At 37.2% G+C, this 17,840-nt stretch overlaps 2 protein-coding genes across 4 annotated transcripts in view; both read left to right on the top strand.

The window, feature by feature from the left end:
• Positions 1–2,041, top strand: part of LOC109826371 (lipid transfer-like protein VAS) — a 5,464-nt gene extending 3,423 nt beyond the window's left edge. For all 3 annotated transcript variants that reach the window (XM_020393400.1, XM_020393399.1, XM_020393398.1), the window contains exon 3: positions 1,818–2,041. In XM_020393400.1, the coding sequence (XP_020248989.1) occupies positions 1,818–1,918 (101 nt within the window). In that variant the 3' untranslated portion in view covers positions 1,919–2,041. The remainder of the gene's footprint in view (positions 1–1,817) is intronic.
• Positions 4,027–8,033, top strand: LOC109825444 (G-type lectin S-receptor-like serine/threonine-protein kinase At2g19130). The gene is made up of 3 exons (XM_020392298.1): positions 4,027–4,047; positions 4,919–5,606; positions 6,457–8,033. Exons 1-3 carry the CDS (start codon positions 4,027–4,029, stop codon positions 8,022–8,024), a joined length of 2,277 nt encoding a protein of 758 aa, XP_020247887.1. The 3' UTR covers positions 8,025–8,033.

Below are 17,840 nucleotides of genomic sequence, written 5' to 3'. Positions count from 1 at the left end.
GCACACAAATAATGAATAGAAAAAATGTCTTAGGCACCCAAAAACATGGGACCCTACATAAGACATGTGAGGTATCGGCGCACTGTCCCATGATGCACAGTGCATCATGGGATAGGGCGTTAACACCTCACATGTCCCATGTAGGGTCCCATGTTTTTGGGTCCTTGTAGCACCACCCGTTGCAGAAATATTAAGCCTATCTTAATTCATTCGTCCTTTTGTCGTATATTGGCAAGTCATCTACCATTTTGTAGCTAATTTAACGCAGCGAGGAAGGAGTGCTCTTTGAATCCACAAAGAACAATCTTCGAATCCACAAAGAACTTTGAATCTATGAAGAAAATATAATAACAGAAATTTATTGATAAGAGTGGTCTAGTTAATCTTTCTAGGGTTACATACATCTTATTAAGGGCTTGTTCGGTTGTTTTCCGAAAAAAACAAGAAATGGAAATGTCACATTTTATTTGATATCATGACATTTCAAGAGTTTTCCCACATTTCATTTTTTGTGTTCGTTTCGCAAAGAAATCACCCCTTGAAACCGCCAAGTCACATAAAGAGACAAAAAAAGCCGCAATAGTAACAGTGCATGTGTTTTCTATTTCTTGTGTTCGTTTGAACAAAAAAAAAGGAAAGAGAAATGGAAACATTTAAATAATCTGTTTAATTCTCATTCATTGTTCCAACAGTGCTTTTAAATATTAAAAATTCATTGAATTGACATTTCCAAGTGTTTTCAGAGGTTTTTGTTGTGAAAACATATTTCTTAAAAATGTGATGTGGCATCCTACGTGGCGTTTCATTTCTCTAAATTTCAAAACGAACCGAACTGAAGAAATGGAAAACCCTTGAAACCAAAAACCTATGTGGCACATGGGGGATTTCTTGAAATGTGAGGTGACGGGTGTTTTCTCAATTTTTTTAGCAAACCGAACAGGCCCTAAATAGAAAAATAAAATAGACTCCTAACAAGACTGGAATTACAAAGAAATTGAAAGTATCAAATCTTACCCTAAAAAAGACTCTTTATAACGGAGGAAATAAATCAGTCCTACATAAATCAAAATTAAATTTGTTTTCTAATCTAAATAGACTCTAATTTTATTACTAAAAATAAAATTATTTTTGGGTTTTAGCTAAAAAAATGGTGATACTAATATAATTTATGTCAGAATCCAACCTTTCAGATTGAGAGATATGGTTTTTTATGAGGGCAAGTCAATAATTCATATGTATTCGTATTTGACCCGTGAATGTCCCACTTCTTCATGAATTTATTCATTATGCGTTCTACATCATTACTGAACTACCCAGTTCACTGAAAATACATTCCAAAAATAAATATGGAGCTAATTTCCAATCATAAAATGCTTCATTTTGATTTGTTATTGTTAGAATATAAAAATATAACATTCAACTCTCACCATCCTCACCACAACTTCGGAGTTTTGGTATAATGGACATGGACTTTAACACCGTATCATAGCAACTCAAGTTAAATCTCACCAGCCACGAATTTAAAACAGATTTTTTTAAAATTGACATAGCTGTGTAAATCTAGGTTTCGGCTGTAGTGGTTAGGGGATTTTGATAGTTACAATCTGTCACTAAATCCACTTAGCAGATCATTGAGTACAGCTAACAAAGTCATATCAAATGTGTATGTTTCTAATATTTTGTCCAACTAGCCTTTATGAATTTGTATAACAAAAAGTGATTTGTAAATCAAATGAACATAGAACATATTTTGTATACGCAATTCACTAATGATGATTCCTAATGTTTGATTCATAATTTTTGGGTGTTATTTGTAGCTACTCCTGGGGATAACAGCAATGCTGAGCACAGCACAAACTGGTTCGGATTGTCAGGCTTAGCTGCCATCTCCTTGTTCTGGTGGTCGCTTATCGCTTAGGATCGTCATCATCCTTAATTTGTCGATTTCTTTGGTACTTTAGTAGTAAGACATTTCTTCCGCTCTTTGAGGGCTTGTATGATGTACGCCAATTAATTTGTGGAAATTATAACAATAAGAATAATTTGGTTGGTTCGATCATTCCATATGCTTATTCCTACTTTTCAACAAGAGAGATGTTAGATAAAAATCAAATAAAAGGTTATAGCATGCAAGAAAATCCGAAATTAAAATAACAAGAAAATCTGGCCTGATCAGGAGCAGTTTGTAGGCGTCTAAAAATGCATATAGGTGTCCGCACACAGCTCGAGACGGAGAGAAGTTGACGAACGTCGTTATCCGAGTCTAAGAGGATTCTCTGATGTCGACAAGTGCATGAATCAGAATGGCGAACTAACTGTGTCTCGTGCGCTCACCGGCCACCTCCAATTGGCCGTCATACCTATCGGTCAGCCGCGTGCGTCGGTCAACTCGCGCACGTTAGTCAACCCAAAGTGCCCGACGCGCTTGTCGGTCAGATCCAAAGTGCCCGACACGCTTGTCGGTCAGATCCAAAGTTCCTGACACGCTTGTCGGTTAGATCCAAAGTACCTGACGCACTTGTCGGTCAATTCCAAGTGTCGTAAAGAAGCTAACGAGTGCATGAAGTAGTTAGCGAAGCGTACAAGTCAACGAGTCGACCAAATACGCAGAACGGTGAAAAATACAGGTCCGAGAAAGTCGGGAAACACCGAAGGGCGAAAGGAGAGCGAAAGAGCCTCGGAAACCGCACTCACGCGGGTCACCCAATGGTGACCCGCGGTGGCGCGGGTCACCCGTGAGTGACCCGCGCTCGCGCAGGTCACCAGTGACCGTCGCGCAGATTCGACCCCCAAACGCGTTTTCAACTATTTTAAACGGTTTTCTCAGGATTTATTTGTTCCAAGGGTTCCCAATTGACTTGATATTATCCACAAACATGGTTAGGCTGTTATTAATTGAAGATAAGACCAAATTACTCATTCTTATCCAAAAAAACCCCAACCGAAGCTTATAAATACAGGCCTAGGGGCTCATTTCACGGGAGGGGATCAAGAGGGCGAAACGCTGCCGAATTGGAGAGCGGAGCCACGAATTTACAGCAAGGGTTAGCAGATCTTAGCGATCTCCTGTGCATAAAGAGTGGAGTTCGAGAGATCTGAGACACGTCACATATTCCTCCGGATTTAAGCTTAGTATTAATCTCGAGAAGAGCCGTGATCTCGCTTGGTCGGGATCATCGCTACAGCGATTACTTCCTTCGTGAAGTAAGAGCTTTGATCAACTTAATCTGTTAACCGGATCTGATCCGTGACGGTCCACGGATATTAACATCCCCGACACAGGCAAAGTTCCCACGCAAGCAGCGGGTGATAAACTTCTGTTGTGCTGTTTGACAAGAGTTATAATTTTAATCTTTATTTTTATTGTACAAGTCGATCTTATAAAAAGATCGACTTTTCTATTTATTTGAGTTTATTGTAATGACTAAAGTTGTAATAGATTCGATGACAATGAAAACAATGACTTTTGACTCAAACACAGTCATGCAAACACTATCCTAGAAGACTGAAGACCCGTCTATCGCCCTGATGCAGATGATCCCCTCTCCCCTAGCGGTAAAAACCCCTAGAATCAGCTGACCTCTGAACTCCGCTGAGAGTGCAGAGCTTCTGCTCAGACGAAGAAGTTGCCCAAAATATAAAAATAATATTCGGAGAGTTTTTTTTTCAGGGTAGAGAGAAGGAGTAGAGAATTGCTTTTCGTTGTTGTGCCTTCCGAGCTAGGTTGCCTCTGAATTTATAGGGTTCGAAAACCCTAAGAGCCGTAGCTGGATTCCTTATGTTCCTCATAATTTTCGCAGCCGTTATGCATGTTACATGACGAGTAAAAGAAATGAGAAAATTGTGTAAAATAAAATTTGGAAAAACCAAAACACGTGTGGTGCGGCGCGCAAGGCATGCGCGCGCGCATGTGTGTGTTAGCTAAGGCCAAAACAAATGAAAGCCCAAAACACCCCTTCTTAGGATCCTCAAAGCCCATAGGGAGGACAAGCCATTTAAACCTTCAACTATTCATCTCACTAGGCAATGTGTGACTATTCATTGAAGGTAAAATTGCCTCTCCTCTACAAGACCAACAAGAGCAATGTGTGCCTATAAAGAAATATGTACATGATATGCTGTACACTGATGGATTCAAAACGCTAATAGAAGGACTCTGTCAATGTGCAATGAAATTAATTACCATGTTTCAGGAGTTAGCCCCTAAGAGCATCTCCAACAGCTTCCCCAAAATTTTCTCCAAAATGGAGAAACAAAAGTCATATTCTCCAAATTATTTTTGCTCCAACTCCAACATCTTCCCCATTTTGAAAAATCGCATTTATTACAATAATAAAGCTCTCCCCAAAAATTTGGAGAATGCTGCAGATTTGGAGAATGCTCCCTATTTTTTCTCTTCCTTCCCTATTTTGGGGAATGAGATGGGGAATCTGTTGAACAAAAAAAAAGCTCTATATTCTCCAAATTTGAGTATTTCAAGAAGATGGAGAAGCTGTTGGAGATGCTCTAACCTTGCTTGGTCTAAGAACTAATACATAAATCCAAGCCTCAAACTGTTGGTCTTCTCAATAAATTGTATTGAAGCCTGATGTGATCGATGTGTAGCTAATAATGTGGTCAAAATTAATTACAGATGGATGTTGGTTAGCTGATGGTTAGTAGATCACATTGATGCTGAGTGAGACGGAGTCTTGATGATACCAAAGGATGTAGGATTCAACGGATGAAGAAGCAGTACTATGTAAACACGTCCCCATATGGCCCCTAACATTATGCAGAGATTGCAAAATGTTCTCAAAATCCCCCTATTTCTTCCCGGTTCACCATTTTCTTCTTCTCCTCTCACTTAATGTAGTTCTCACTTTGGCAACCGATACGATCTCCCAAGGCCAATCCGTATCTGGAAACCAAACCGTAGTCTCCAAAGGAGGCGTCTTTGAACTTGGTTTCTTCACCCCCGGGCAAATCCAACAGCTACTACATCGGCATCTGGTACAAAAGATCGCCCGAAGTAATCATCTGGTCAGCAAACAGGGCAGCTCCAGTACCCGACCCGACAACTTCCAGGCTGAAGCTAACCAAGAGCGGCAATCTGATCCTCTACAACTCCAAACTCCCAGTTTGGTCATCCAACTCAAGTTCATATCTATCATCACCCACCAACATTAACGTCGCAATACTTCTTGATACTGGGAATTTTGTTCTGAGAGATCAAACAAACTCATCTGCTATGCTCTGGCAAAGCTTCGATCACACAACTGACACCTGGGTACCTCATGGATGGATCGGAATGAACAAAGTCACCGGCGAGTACCAAACTCTTACTCCATGGAAAAACACTGAAGACCCAGCTCCAGGGCCTTTTATGGAAACCATAGACCCCAGCGGCCTCCACCAGTTTATTTTCTTATGGAACAATTCGAAGAGTTATTGGGCTAGTGGCATCTGGAATGGGGAATCCTTGGGCCTGCTCCCTGCAATGAGGGAGTACGGCCATCTTCACAAGTTTAAGTTTGTTGATGATGATAAGCGCAGGTGTTTCACTGAGAATCTCACCGATGAGCGATATTTGGCACGAAGCGTGATGCACTCTTTGTTGGGAATTTAACGCCTAAACCCCTAATGCAACGGAAACGCAGTATAGAAAAGTACACCAAGATTTAACGAGGTTCGGCAACTGCCTACGTCCTCGGGAGCCACACAGATAATTTCTTATTAATCAAACAAGAAATTACAAATTTAGGAGCGTATCTCAAAACTGAGATTTCTCAGATAAACACTGTAGCTACAGTGTTAATGATTAAAGGGTATGAACCCTATCAATTATCAACTTGAGAATAAATGAATAACCCCACAATATAAAACCCCTATTTAATTCCCCCTTCTCTCTCTCTTCTTAAATTCCTTTTTCTTAATCTCCCCTCAAACAGTTTGAGAGCTGGAGATGAGATTGAAATCACTGCTGTGATTTAAGTTGGAAACGCAGCTGCGTTTTTGGGGGTATTCCGCCGCCGCCTGGGAAGAAAAAACGGAGAGGGGGAAGGCTCAGCAGCCGAAACCCTAGCTTGATGGGGGGTTTAAATAGGCGGAGATGAAGAGCTGGCGACAGCCTGTCGCCAGCGAACAACCCTGACGCAAAGGTCGGGTTCGCCAAAAACAAACGCAGAGCTAGGAGGCGAACGCAGAGCTAGGAGGCGAACGCAGAGCTAGGGGGAAGAGGCGAACGCAAAGGTGGGCATCGCTGTGACGCAGGGCTCGCCTTCGCCAAACGCAGAGTTCACCATCGACGCAGAGCTCGAACGAACGCAGAGCTCGAGGCTTCGAGCTCGTCCTGTCGCCTGGACCTCGCCGCCTGTCGTCCTGGACCTCGCCGCCGCCATCCTGGAGCTCGTCGGAGCTCCTCCGCCGCCGGAGGTGAGTTTGATCTACACATTTTCCAACACTCTTCTGGTCAAGTTCAGCAGTGGGTGTGGTTTGGTGAAGCTACGGGTTGGGAGCTGTTTTTTGTGATGCCAGCTTCTCCTTGTGACGTGTATTCTGCTTGTGGAGCCTACGGTATTTGTGATCAATCGAGGAAACCCCCTTGCACCTGTCCACATGGTTTTACGCCGACTTCTGTTAGAGATTGGGAGCTTGATGGATGGAATTCAGGGTGCAAGAGGAAAACCCAGTTGGAGTGCAGTTACAAGGACTCGACTTCCGGAGAAAAAGATGGGTTTTTGCCAATACCCAATGTGCGTCTACCCGCAGACTCAGAACAGCAGCTGGGAGGAAAAGGTGCTGAAGAACGTGAATTAGCTTGTTTGAAGGATTGCTCATGTACTGCTTATGCTTATGAGAGTGAGTGTTCAATTTGGAGCAGAGACATTCGAAATCTTCAAAGTCTTTCTGAAGGTGACAATAGGGCTGGTACTCTTTACCTGAGGCTCGCAGCTTCTGACCTGCCAAAGAAAACCGGTGAGATGAAATCAATCAAAAGGATTGTTGTAAGTGCGGCAATAGCAATAGTACTATCAGCAGCTATTATTGGGTTGACCTTGATATTCGTCAGAAAAAGGCATGGAGCATCAAAATCCCCCGAGGGTCCTTTAGTTTCATATAGTTACAGTCACTTGCAACGCATAACAAAGAATTTCACTGAAAAGCTTGGCGGTGGAGGTTTTGGTTTGGTCTTCAAAGGACTTCTATCTGATTCAGACTTTGTAGCTGTGAAAAGACTTGAAGGGGTTCGACAAGGAGAGAAGGAGTTCCGCAATGAGTTGGGAACGTTGGGAAGAATTCAGCAGCGTAATCTAGTCCGTCTTCGTGGCTTCTGCTGTGAAGGAACCGAAAGGATGCTGGTGTATGATTACATGCCAAAGGGGTCTCTAGTCAACCACCTCTTTCGAAAACAATCAACGACTTTAGATTGGAAGACAAGATACCAGATCATACTAGGAACTGCGAGGGGATTAGCGTATCTCCATGAAGAGTGTAGAGAATGCATTATCCACTGTGATATAAAGCCAGAGAACATACTCTTAGATTCTGAGTTTTGTCCGAGGTTATCAGATTTTGGCTTGGCAAAGCTCCTAGGCCATGATTTTAGTCGAGTACTAACAACAATGAGGGGAACTATAGGCTATCTAGCACCAGAATGGATCGAAGGAGTACCAATAACACCTAAAGCTGATGTCTATAGCTTCGGTATGATGCTATTTGAGATAGTATCTGGTAGAAGAAATTCAAAGTTGGCTGAAGGAGGGAGCATCAGGTATTTTCCTGTTCAGGCTGCCAGCAAAGTCATCACAGGGGAAGTTCTTAGCTTACTGGATGAGGATTTGAATGGTACTGCTGATGCTTCAGAGCTGAATAGAGTATGTAGAGTTGCGTGCTGGTGCATTCAAGAACTTGAGGCGGATAGGCCATCAATGACTGAAGTTGTCGAAAACTTGGAAGGGTTTTCAGATCTGAAGATGCCTCCGTTTCCTACAAATCTTCAACATCTTGCTAAGGAAGTTTCTGTACTTAGTTACTATGAGTAATCACTCATATGTGCCCTCATGTATCAGAATATTCAACACCTTCTCAAACTTTTAGGTGTTTTTATATTTAGAGCACATGAGGAAATATATCATAATCTCACTGTTCTAATTTCGTAAGAAAATAATTCTTTATGCTTTCAATTTTATTTCTATGATATGGAGAATGTTATATCGTACCTTGATTGTTGTGCGCAGCGAAAATTTCGGCAGCACCTCCGGTGCACAAGGTGCACAACAAGAGATTAGATCATAACGAAATTCTCGTTTCTCAAAGGAAACAAGAATCGAAAGTGTAATATCTCAACAAAGTGGGATATTCACTCTTCCTCTCATTAGTTCTAGGACTGACATGTCGAGGGAACCTACAAGCTATTACAAATCACAGCAAGAACACAAATTTTACGTGGTTCGACAAATAGCCTACGTCCACGGGGCAAGGAGGGGGAGATCTATTATTAGAGGGAGAGAATACAACTAGGATTTACAATCTCACAACCTAAACCCTCTCACAAACTCTTAGATCCCTCACACAAATAATCTCTCAAAGGAGCCAAAAAAAACCTCTGTTTTTCTTGTTGCACACAGCCCAAGAAAAACTTTCTTCCTTTGCACAGAGCCGAAACTTGCTCTCTACCTGTTGCTGCAGCCGAAAAAGAAAAAAAAAAGAAACTCCTATGCTCTGTCGAAAAAACAACCACAGCCGCCCTCTTCATGCACGAACGAAACCCTAGAACAAAAGAAAATTTATAGGCTGCAAGCTATGCAAGCTATCGGGTGGGCTTTGTCCAGGGAACAAAAAACTTGCACCATCTCGTGGTCCCCACATGAAGCAATTTGCACCGCATCTGCAAACAAGAGAGAAAACAAACACTGCACGTGGGTAAGTGGACCCCACGTTGTTCACATTGATGATATTATTCTTTGTAATATTTTTCAAAGAATAAAAGTTAATCAATTTTTCAAGTACAAGTGTTGCTGCTCAACTGCTTATTTGTAATATTTTTAAGATGTTTGTAATTTGCAGTTTTACTTCGGTTTGGTAAAAGTTTATTAAAGTTTTACTTCTATCAATCCCACAAAAAACTTTATTTTATTTTTTATTTTTATTCTACTTTTATCAATTTAAATAATTATGATATTCAACCACGTGCATTGCATGTGCATCTCAACTAGTAATAATATATAATGATAAAGTTCTCTTTTACTCGTATCACCTACTTTGTGATTTGTTTATCCTACTTTTGATAAATGAGAAAAAATCAATTTGCAAATATTTTTTCTTTTATTTTTATTATTTTAATGATATATATTTGAGCCTTCTTAGAATACCAAATATAACTCCTAAATTCTCACAATAACTTCCAAGTTCTGGTATAATTGTTAAAGTTATTGTAATCTTATTGTTATATCTACATACATCACATATCATACGTAAGAATCGAACATGAAATATAAGAGTAAATAAATAGAGGAGAGAAGAGATAGGGAGAAAGTGATCATCTCATTTTTATTCATCTTCATTTAAGAGTAAATAAATAGAGGAGAGAAGAGATAGGGAGAAAGTGATCATCTCATTTTTATTCATCTTCATTTCTCCATACATTTTGTCTTCAAGAGATAGGGAGAAAGTGATCATCTCATTTTTATTCATCTTCATTTCTCCATACATTTTGTCTTCCATGGCTTACATTATATAGATGTGAAAGAGAATACTAAAAGTCACAAGCAAGTGAAGAGACTTCTTCTAGTAATGTCCACATTTATTTTATTTATATTTACAGCACTCCCCCTTGGACATTACTACATGATGTCAATGCCTCATTAAAAACCTCGCTAGAAAAAAACCCAGTGAGAAAAACTAGTCGAGGAAAAGAGTACATGACATACATACATTATTTCTGTTACATCAGTTGTCTCGTTAAAAACCTTTCGCTAAGGAAAACCATGTAGGACAAAAACTTAGCAAAGAAAAAAAGAGTACAACTATAGATCTTCGGGATCCAAACTTGTGTTGCATTAGTTGCCTCGTTAAAAACCTTTGGCTAAAAAAACCCGGTGGGATAAAAACTTAGCTAAGGAAAAAAGAGTACAGCCACCGCCTTCGGGGTTTGATCTTCAGGATTATTCTGAAAAATAATTCGCTCCCCCTCAAGACAACAAACATTCAAGTCTATGCATACCGTGGTGGCCAAGCACGATACCATAAAATTAAAAGTTGATGTATTAAGATTACTCCGATGTCTTTCGCACAAAGAAGCAAAAGAAGTTCTTAAGGAAGCACACGAAGGAGAATGTGGCTCGCACCAGCCCGGTCCCAAACTGTATGATCGCATCAGGAGGATGGGATATTTCTGGCCAACGATGGTTCGTCTATGCATACCGTGGTGGCCAAGCACGATACCATAAAATTAAAAGTTGATGTATTAAGGGATTTGGTGGTCAAATCGTCTAGATTGTCACTACTTAGAGCAAACTTATCTATGTTAATTTCATTGTTATTTTCGAGCGCAAGTGGATAAAAGTTTTCCACATCTCATTTATGCAACACAATTTACATTGTCCTTAGAAAAGACAGGGGGAGTAATATCTTCGTTTAATATGCCACACGATCATCGAATGTGTTTTATCAGCGATTTTAACCTTACACATTCACATGGGGTACATATAGAGGAACAATCTCTGAGTGGTTTCAACTAGTAAACATTGTCTGCTTAATAGACCTCCAAGAAAATCTCTGAGTGGTTTCAACTAGTAAACATTGTCTGCTTAATAGACCTCCAAGAAATAACAGTACCACTGCAGAGAAAAACATAATAGTAAACATTGTCTGCTTAATAGACCTCCAAGAAATAACAGTACCACTGCAGAGAAAAACATAACCAGTCAGAGATTTGGCAATATGGGGATCAGTCATATAACCAACATTAGAATAGCTCACCAATGTCATATTTCGATTTCTTTTATAGAATAAACAAAGATCTCTTTAAGATACCAGAGGATATATTTAACATTATTTCAATATCTCCTTTTAGGAGGTGCACTAATTCTTGCTAGCAAGTGTAACATAAATGCAATATCAGGTATGGTGCAATTTGTAAGATAAATAAGTGCTTCAATAGCGCGCTAAAATACGGGACTTCGGGTCATAAAATATCCTCGTTATCTTCTTTAGGTTTGTATGGGTCTTTATCCACTTCAAGGGATTTAACAACCATTGGTATGCTAAGTTCATGAGATTTATTCATTTAAAATCTCTCCATGACCTTCTTCAGGTAGGTTGACTGGTATACCAATATTTCTTTAGGAACATGCTTGATCTGCAGATCGAGACAATACTTGGTTTTTCCCAAGTCTTTTTTTTCGTTTCAAACTCCGTCTTTAGGCATGAGCTAACTTCTGTAAGCTCCTTGTGCGTTCCAATAACATTTATATCATCAATATAGACTTAGATAATACAGAAGCCATTTTTGAATTTTTTTATAAACACACAAGGGCAGACATCATTATTTGCATATCTCCTCTTCAGGAGGAACTCACTCAGTCGGTTATACCACATTCTACCCGGCTGTTTCAAGTCGTATAACGACCTTTGCAATTTAATGCTATACATGTTGCGATTCTCGTTTTCTCTCAATTCAGAAATTTTAAGTCCATCAGGAACTTTCATATAAAAATATTAGCGTCTAATGACACATATAAAAATATGGTCATGACGTACATATACTGCATATATAAATTTATAATTTCTGCCATAGGTATTAACTTGCGGAACGTAATACAATCACTAATAGGAGAATATTTTACATCTAAATCGATGCCGGGTCTCTGTGTGAACCCATTGAGCTATGAATCTCGCTTTATATCTCACCACCTTACAATTCTCATTTATTTTTCTTACGAAGACCTATTTATATCCTATAGGGATATATGGACTACAGGTTCAAAATACTTTAGCAAGTTCAGCTCAGCCTCAATTGCCACTTTCCATCTCACCTAGTCCGAGTGCTTCAAGCACTCTGCTACCGACATAGGTTCTGGATCTAGATTATTTTCAGAGATAGGAAGAACAACTGTAGAAGCAACTATGTTGTCGACAACTTTTATATTTCTATTATATATTTCTCCTTTTTCACAAATTCGTGGCCACTTCAATTCTTATTTTATGTCAACCAAATCCTCGTCATTTCTCTTAACAATTAGATTTGGTCGTTCCGCATCTCCAGTATTGTGATTACCAAGCACGTGCAACTTTACTAGAGATTCCATCTTCAGGATGAACCTCTTCCGGAGGTTATGGGAGTGACTGTCTTTTTATATAGAATTTAGTTTACCGCAGACTTTTATCTTTTACACTAACATGTTTCATATGCTTCTGGCACAATATACTTCTAGCGTACCAAATCATCAATGATATACTCAACATGAATATGGGGCTTAGTCACTATTTTCTTAGCAGATTATCATGTGAACTTCTGGTTCAGTTTGACTAGTACGTGGATATAAATATTGAAGATCTTTTTTATCAATGGAATTTCTTGATATTATTTTGTATTTTGGGCACTAATCTTCCCCTAATGTCGAGAATTGATCTTCAATAAAAATGCAGTCAGCGTACCAAATTGTAAATTGATCCCCTAACATGGGCCATAGGTACTAAATTATTGACGGAGTTTCATAAATAATGTATGTACTTAACCTTCACCGAGGTCCCGTAAAGGTACGCTATGGTGATGATATAGAAACATGGACTGTAAATAAAGAATACGCAGATGGGAAATGTTACGCTTCTTCACCACGTATTAGATAAAGGGGGGAAATTGTGATATGCAGTTGGTCGGATTTGGTTTGAATGCCCCTATTTAATTTAAGAAAACCCGACAAATCATATTTTGTCCAAGATGACCAAATCGCTCATGCCAGAATTTAAAAGAATTTGGATCCCTAAATCTCAAACTCATCGCAACATGGTGTATTTTAGGTCAGACAAATTCTAAAGTATACACATATGAATAAAAACCACATATGTTCACAAGAGTTTAAAGCAAACTCAAGATAAATTAAAATTGTCTGACAAATGCATATAATCCAAATATAGAAAAACCAAATAGTTTACCTTGACCACCTTGATAAGATCCACTTCAATGTCCACTATCTCCCCCTCGTCCAAGTTTATGAATATTAGTTTAAATTATGACATGTGCTTCAGGCACTACGTGTGAACCAATTAAACTTGTATTATGGTTTTTCACAATAGCTGGTTGTGTTTTTAACAACTACTAATGCAAGGATTAGTTCATAATGCTTAATATAATTTTTAGTTGTACTATTGTAAGAGTACAAGGTTACTTGTTGAATTGTATTCAGTCAAGGGTTTAAAATCCAAAAATGGCTACAGGATAAGATCTCCTACTATGTTCATAGCTCCCCCTTGTCCACACGTATAAGTAATTTTCTGAATTGTAGCATGTGCTACAAACATGTGCTACAAACACAACTCGTAAGCTAACTAGTCTGACATTGTGATTTCTAATCATTAATTGGTTGTGCTTCTCTACGACTACTAATGTAGATATCAATTCAGAATGCTAAGTGCAATTATTGGTCATGTACTGCTACTGGAGTACAATATTATTTGCATGGAATGGGGAAAAGAACTTTTCGATCAATTTTGTCACTGTCTGTAATGTTCTGCTTACAGAGTTTTAGCTGCTAGATAATGTGATATAGAGCTGAATCATATTTAGTCATGTATTTGAAATAAATTCCAGATTCAGTCTGCCAGTTGTGTTTGAGGGAAGATTATTGGCTTCCATAGATCAAAGCGATCCTTCAGGGATTGCCCATAAAAGTGAATACTTTTTCAGTGAGGCATTAATTTTTTACGTCTTAATTGATAGAGAAAAAATTTAAAGTGTTTGCCTTATGGGCAAAAATACTTAAAGAATCAAGAGATATAATCGTGCAAAAATCACAAGGGTGTCCAGTAAAAAATGAACGTTCGAGGCCAAAGACAAGTAATAATTACTATCATATATCACAATGCACTAATCATGGGGACGAAAGATTAGTGCATGAGAAATTAGAAATATTCACATTTTAATAAGATCACGCATAATCACCAAAATCATTAAGCTCCTTTTTCTTAAGATCTTAATAAAGGTTATCTTTCAAATGTTTGCTTTTGACAAACTAGTCTGATATTTAAAATTCACACAAAATTTTTAATGCTCGAACGATCAATGACCATCATAAACTCAAGCAAGTAGAAATTAAACAAAGACATAACCAGTTTGTGCTATCCTTTCTTCTAAACTCAAGGTTGCCAGATTCAAAACACCATCAAGGCAATTTTGGATAGAAACCAATATTGCATAATATTCAGTGGAGAAGAAGAATCAGTGCAATTAGCAATAAAAAAAAATGGACCACTTATGAACGCCAACATGACCTTTAAAACCCACAACTTAATTTCAAGTTTTCATAAGGCTTAGATTTTACTTCAAGCAAGCAAAATAGAATATTTATAGCAAAAGCATCAAATTGATATATTATGATAATTTTTCATGATTGATGCTCTGTCTATTCATACTCTAGAAGCAAAAGCATCAAATTGATATATTATGATAATTTTTCATGATTGATGCTCTGTCTATTCATACTCTAGACTAGATAGCTGGTATGTTTTAATTATAATTTTTCATGATTGATGCTCTGTCTATTCATACTCTAGACTAGATAGCTGGTATGTTTTAATTTTCTATTTTTTTCACTCATTTTACAAGTAGACAAGGTATTTCGGCAGATTGTAATATGATAACAATTGATAGACAAAATATGTTGATTGGAAAACTGATCCCCTAACCTTGTAGGATAATCCATATATGAAGACTAAAGGTCACTAGTAAAACATACGAAAATTACAAGCAAAAGCAACTGCATATAATCATATGGAATATCCTTCTAACAAACTAAATAGGCAAAAACATACATAGAAAAATGTCGTGATGCAATGTTAGCCACTGAATACATGTGACATGAATCATACCCTACCACCTACACTAACAGGATGATAGAAGTTACATTCGAGGCTAAAGCAAATATCTTATGAGTACAAATTGTAATCCAGATGTGCAAAACCATGACGAGCCTATGTAATACAAGAAGGATATATGCCCAAGCCTATCAGCAACTTTTAAAAACTACAAGAATGAGTTCAGCCACTTTTGAAGGTCAAAATATGCATCAAACTATATTAAAAAAATTTCTTTTCCTTGATATTTGTACTTTTTCATTTAAGTTTTGTCTTCATATGTCTGATCAAAATCATGGTCAACACGTATGGTTACCTCTTACCTTAAGCTTATGAACCATATATTAGAAATCTGACGATTACGGACGATTACCGAATATCATTCTTACTTACAGAAGACTAAGCTTGATTATATACATTTTTTTATCACACAAGAGACAAAAATCATTCTTACTCGTAGAAGACTAAGCCCACTTGTGGACCGAATGTCTCTATACATTTTGGATATAAAAAAATTGTTTCATTTTTTTAAAAAGGAATACTAAGGTAATCATTCTGATCAGAATAAAAGAAAAATAAGAAAGTATCATGTGGAAATTGTTACCTCGTAAGAGGTGTACACCGAAATATCTCTTACCACCAACAGACGATTACAAACCGGCTAGTTAGAGCTTTCGTGCTGATAACGTGTTGTAATCTTGTTGTCATATCTACATACATCACATTATCATAAGTAAGAATCGAACATGAAATGTAAGAGTAAATAAATAGAGGAGAGAAGAGATAGGGAGAAAGTGATCATCTCATTTTTATTCATCTTCATTTCTCCATACATTTTGTCTTCCATAGCTTACATTATATAGATGTGAAAGAGAATACTAAGGGGGTGTTAAGTCAATTGGAATATTTTCATGCAAAATGAGATAATTGTTAAAGTAGAATAATTTTTCGCTAGTGGGATATTTTAGTGGGATAAATAGAAACAATTTTGTGAAGCGGGATATTTTGATAAAAATAATGTGGGATAAATTTTTATAATCATGAAATATATATTTATGCATTTTGAAGATATAAATACTATTTATGTATTTTAAACTTATTATTATTGATTGATAATTGCTTATAAGAATGTTCTTTACTATTAAATAACTTTTGGTTAGACTATAAGATATTGATAATTATTATTATAAAAAGAAATATAAAAAATAACAAAATAAACAAGAGTTCTAGTTTTTTACCACCTAGTTCCAAGCTAAAACTTGGAATAATTTGAGAGACCAGAACTCTCATTTTTGTATAGAAAAATAAAAAAAGTGAGATAATTTTGTACCATTATCCCAATTCTAGTTTTGTTAGAGTTCTACTTGACTAACACTGTAAAATTTTGTTCTAGTTTTAGTTCTATATGACTAACACCTTAAAATTTTATCCCACAGATTATCTCAGTTTCAATTTTAAGTTCTAGGTGACTAACCCCCCTAAAAGTCACAAGCAAGTGAAGAGACTTCTTCTAATAATGTCCACGTTCATTTCATTTATATTTACAACAAAAGTGACTTTATAATGACATCATAGCAGATTCTAAAAAATTGACAATATCTTCAACTCATAGGAAAAAGACACTTAGGGGGTGTTTGTTTGCATGCAAGTGAAAGATGAAAGTGAAAAAATTACTTTCATTTAACAATTAAGGTGTTTGTTTTCATGTAAATGGTTATGAAATTGAGATACAAGAAAGTTGCTACATATGATTTAATGCAATTTTAATTTTCCCTAAAAAAGTGGTGAAGTCACATGAAAGTGACAAAAATGTAACTAATTTAATTAAATAATTTTAATTATACTTTCTAATTAATCTTATTTTGCCACGTCATCTTCACATTACACTTTCGATAATAATATAATTTTTCAAACAAACACTGTATTTTACTTGCGTACTGACATGGATGTAAAGGGGGTGTTTGTTTGCATGCAAGCGAAAGATGAAAGTGAAAAAGTTAATTTCATTTAACAATTAAGGTGTTTGTTTTCATGTAAGTGGTTATGAAAATAAGATACAAGAAAGTTGTCACATAGGATTTAATACAATTTTGACTTCTCCTAAAAAAGTGCTGAAGTCACATGAAAGTGACAAAAAGGTAACTAATTTAATTAAATAATTTTAATTATAATTTCTAATTAATCTTATTTTGCCACGTCATCTTCACATTGCACTTTCGATAATAATTTAAATTTCTAAACAAACATTGTATTTCACTTGCGTGCTGACATGAATGCAAAAGTCATTTGAAAAAAAAAGTGACTTACATATTTTAAATTCATTTTAAGATTGCCAAACAACCCCAAAAGTCATTTATAAAAAAAAGTAACTTACATATTTTAAATTCACTTTCAGATTGCCAAACACCCCCTTAACTTGGGAAGGCACGTAAAAATATATTGCTTCCCACCTAACTCGTTTTTGGATATTATTATATTCTTTCTACCTTCCCAAAATTTAAATCTATTTTATGCAAGATATAAAAACTGAATTTCAAAAGAAAATAGAATTTATCAACAGAAAAACAAACAAAAAAATTTTACAAAATCGCAACTGACTCTGGACTCCGGGGGCAAGAGGCGGATATATAAATATATTTCACGCTCCTCCCTCTCTCGCAGATCCGCCTGCTCCGATTCCATCGGATCTGCGGAGATATGGATTTCTAACCAAAAACCCTAATCCCGGATCGAAACCCTAGCTTCTGCCCTTCCATGGCGTCGTCTGCTACCGCAAATCTCTCCTC

The sequence above is a fragment of the Asparagus officinalis genome, chromosome 10, assembly GCF_001876935.1.
Source record: "Asparagus officinalis chromosome 10, Aspof.V1, whole genome shotgun sequence".
Lineage (NCBI taxonomy): Eukaryota > Viridiplantae > Streptophyta > Magnoliopsida > Asparagales > Asparagaceae > Asparagus > Asparagus officinalis.
The sequence above is the reverse complement of the archived record's forward strand: the minus strand, read 5'-3'. Positions and strand labels throughout refer to the sequence as shown.

Bases quoted from the DNA above. Each gene is read 5' to 3' on its own strand.
- LOC109825444 (XM_020392298.1), top strand. From the start codon at position 4,027: ATGTGTGACTATTCATTGAAG. The intron at 4,048-4,918 runs GTAAAATTGCCT...ACCAAACCGTAG, and splicing joins TGTGTGACTATTCATTGAAG to TCTCCAAAGGAGGCGTCTTT. The intron at 5,607-6,456 runs AACGCCTAAACC...CTTCTGGTCAAG, and splicing joins GCACTCTTTGTTGGGAATTT to TTCAGCAGTGGGTGTGGTTT.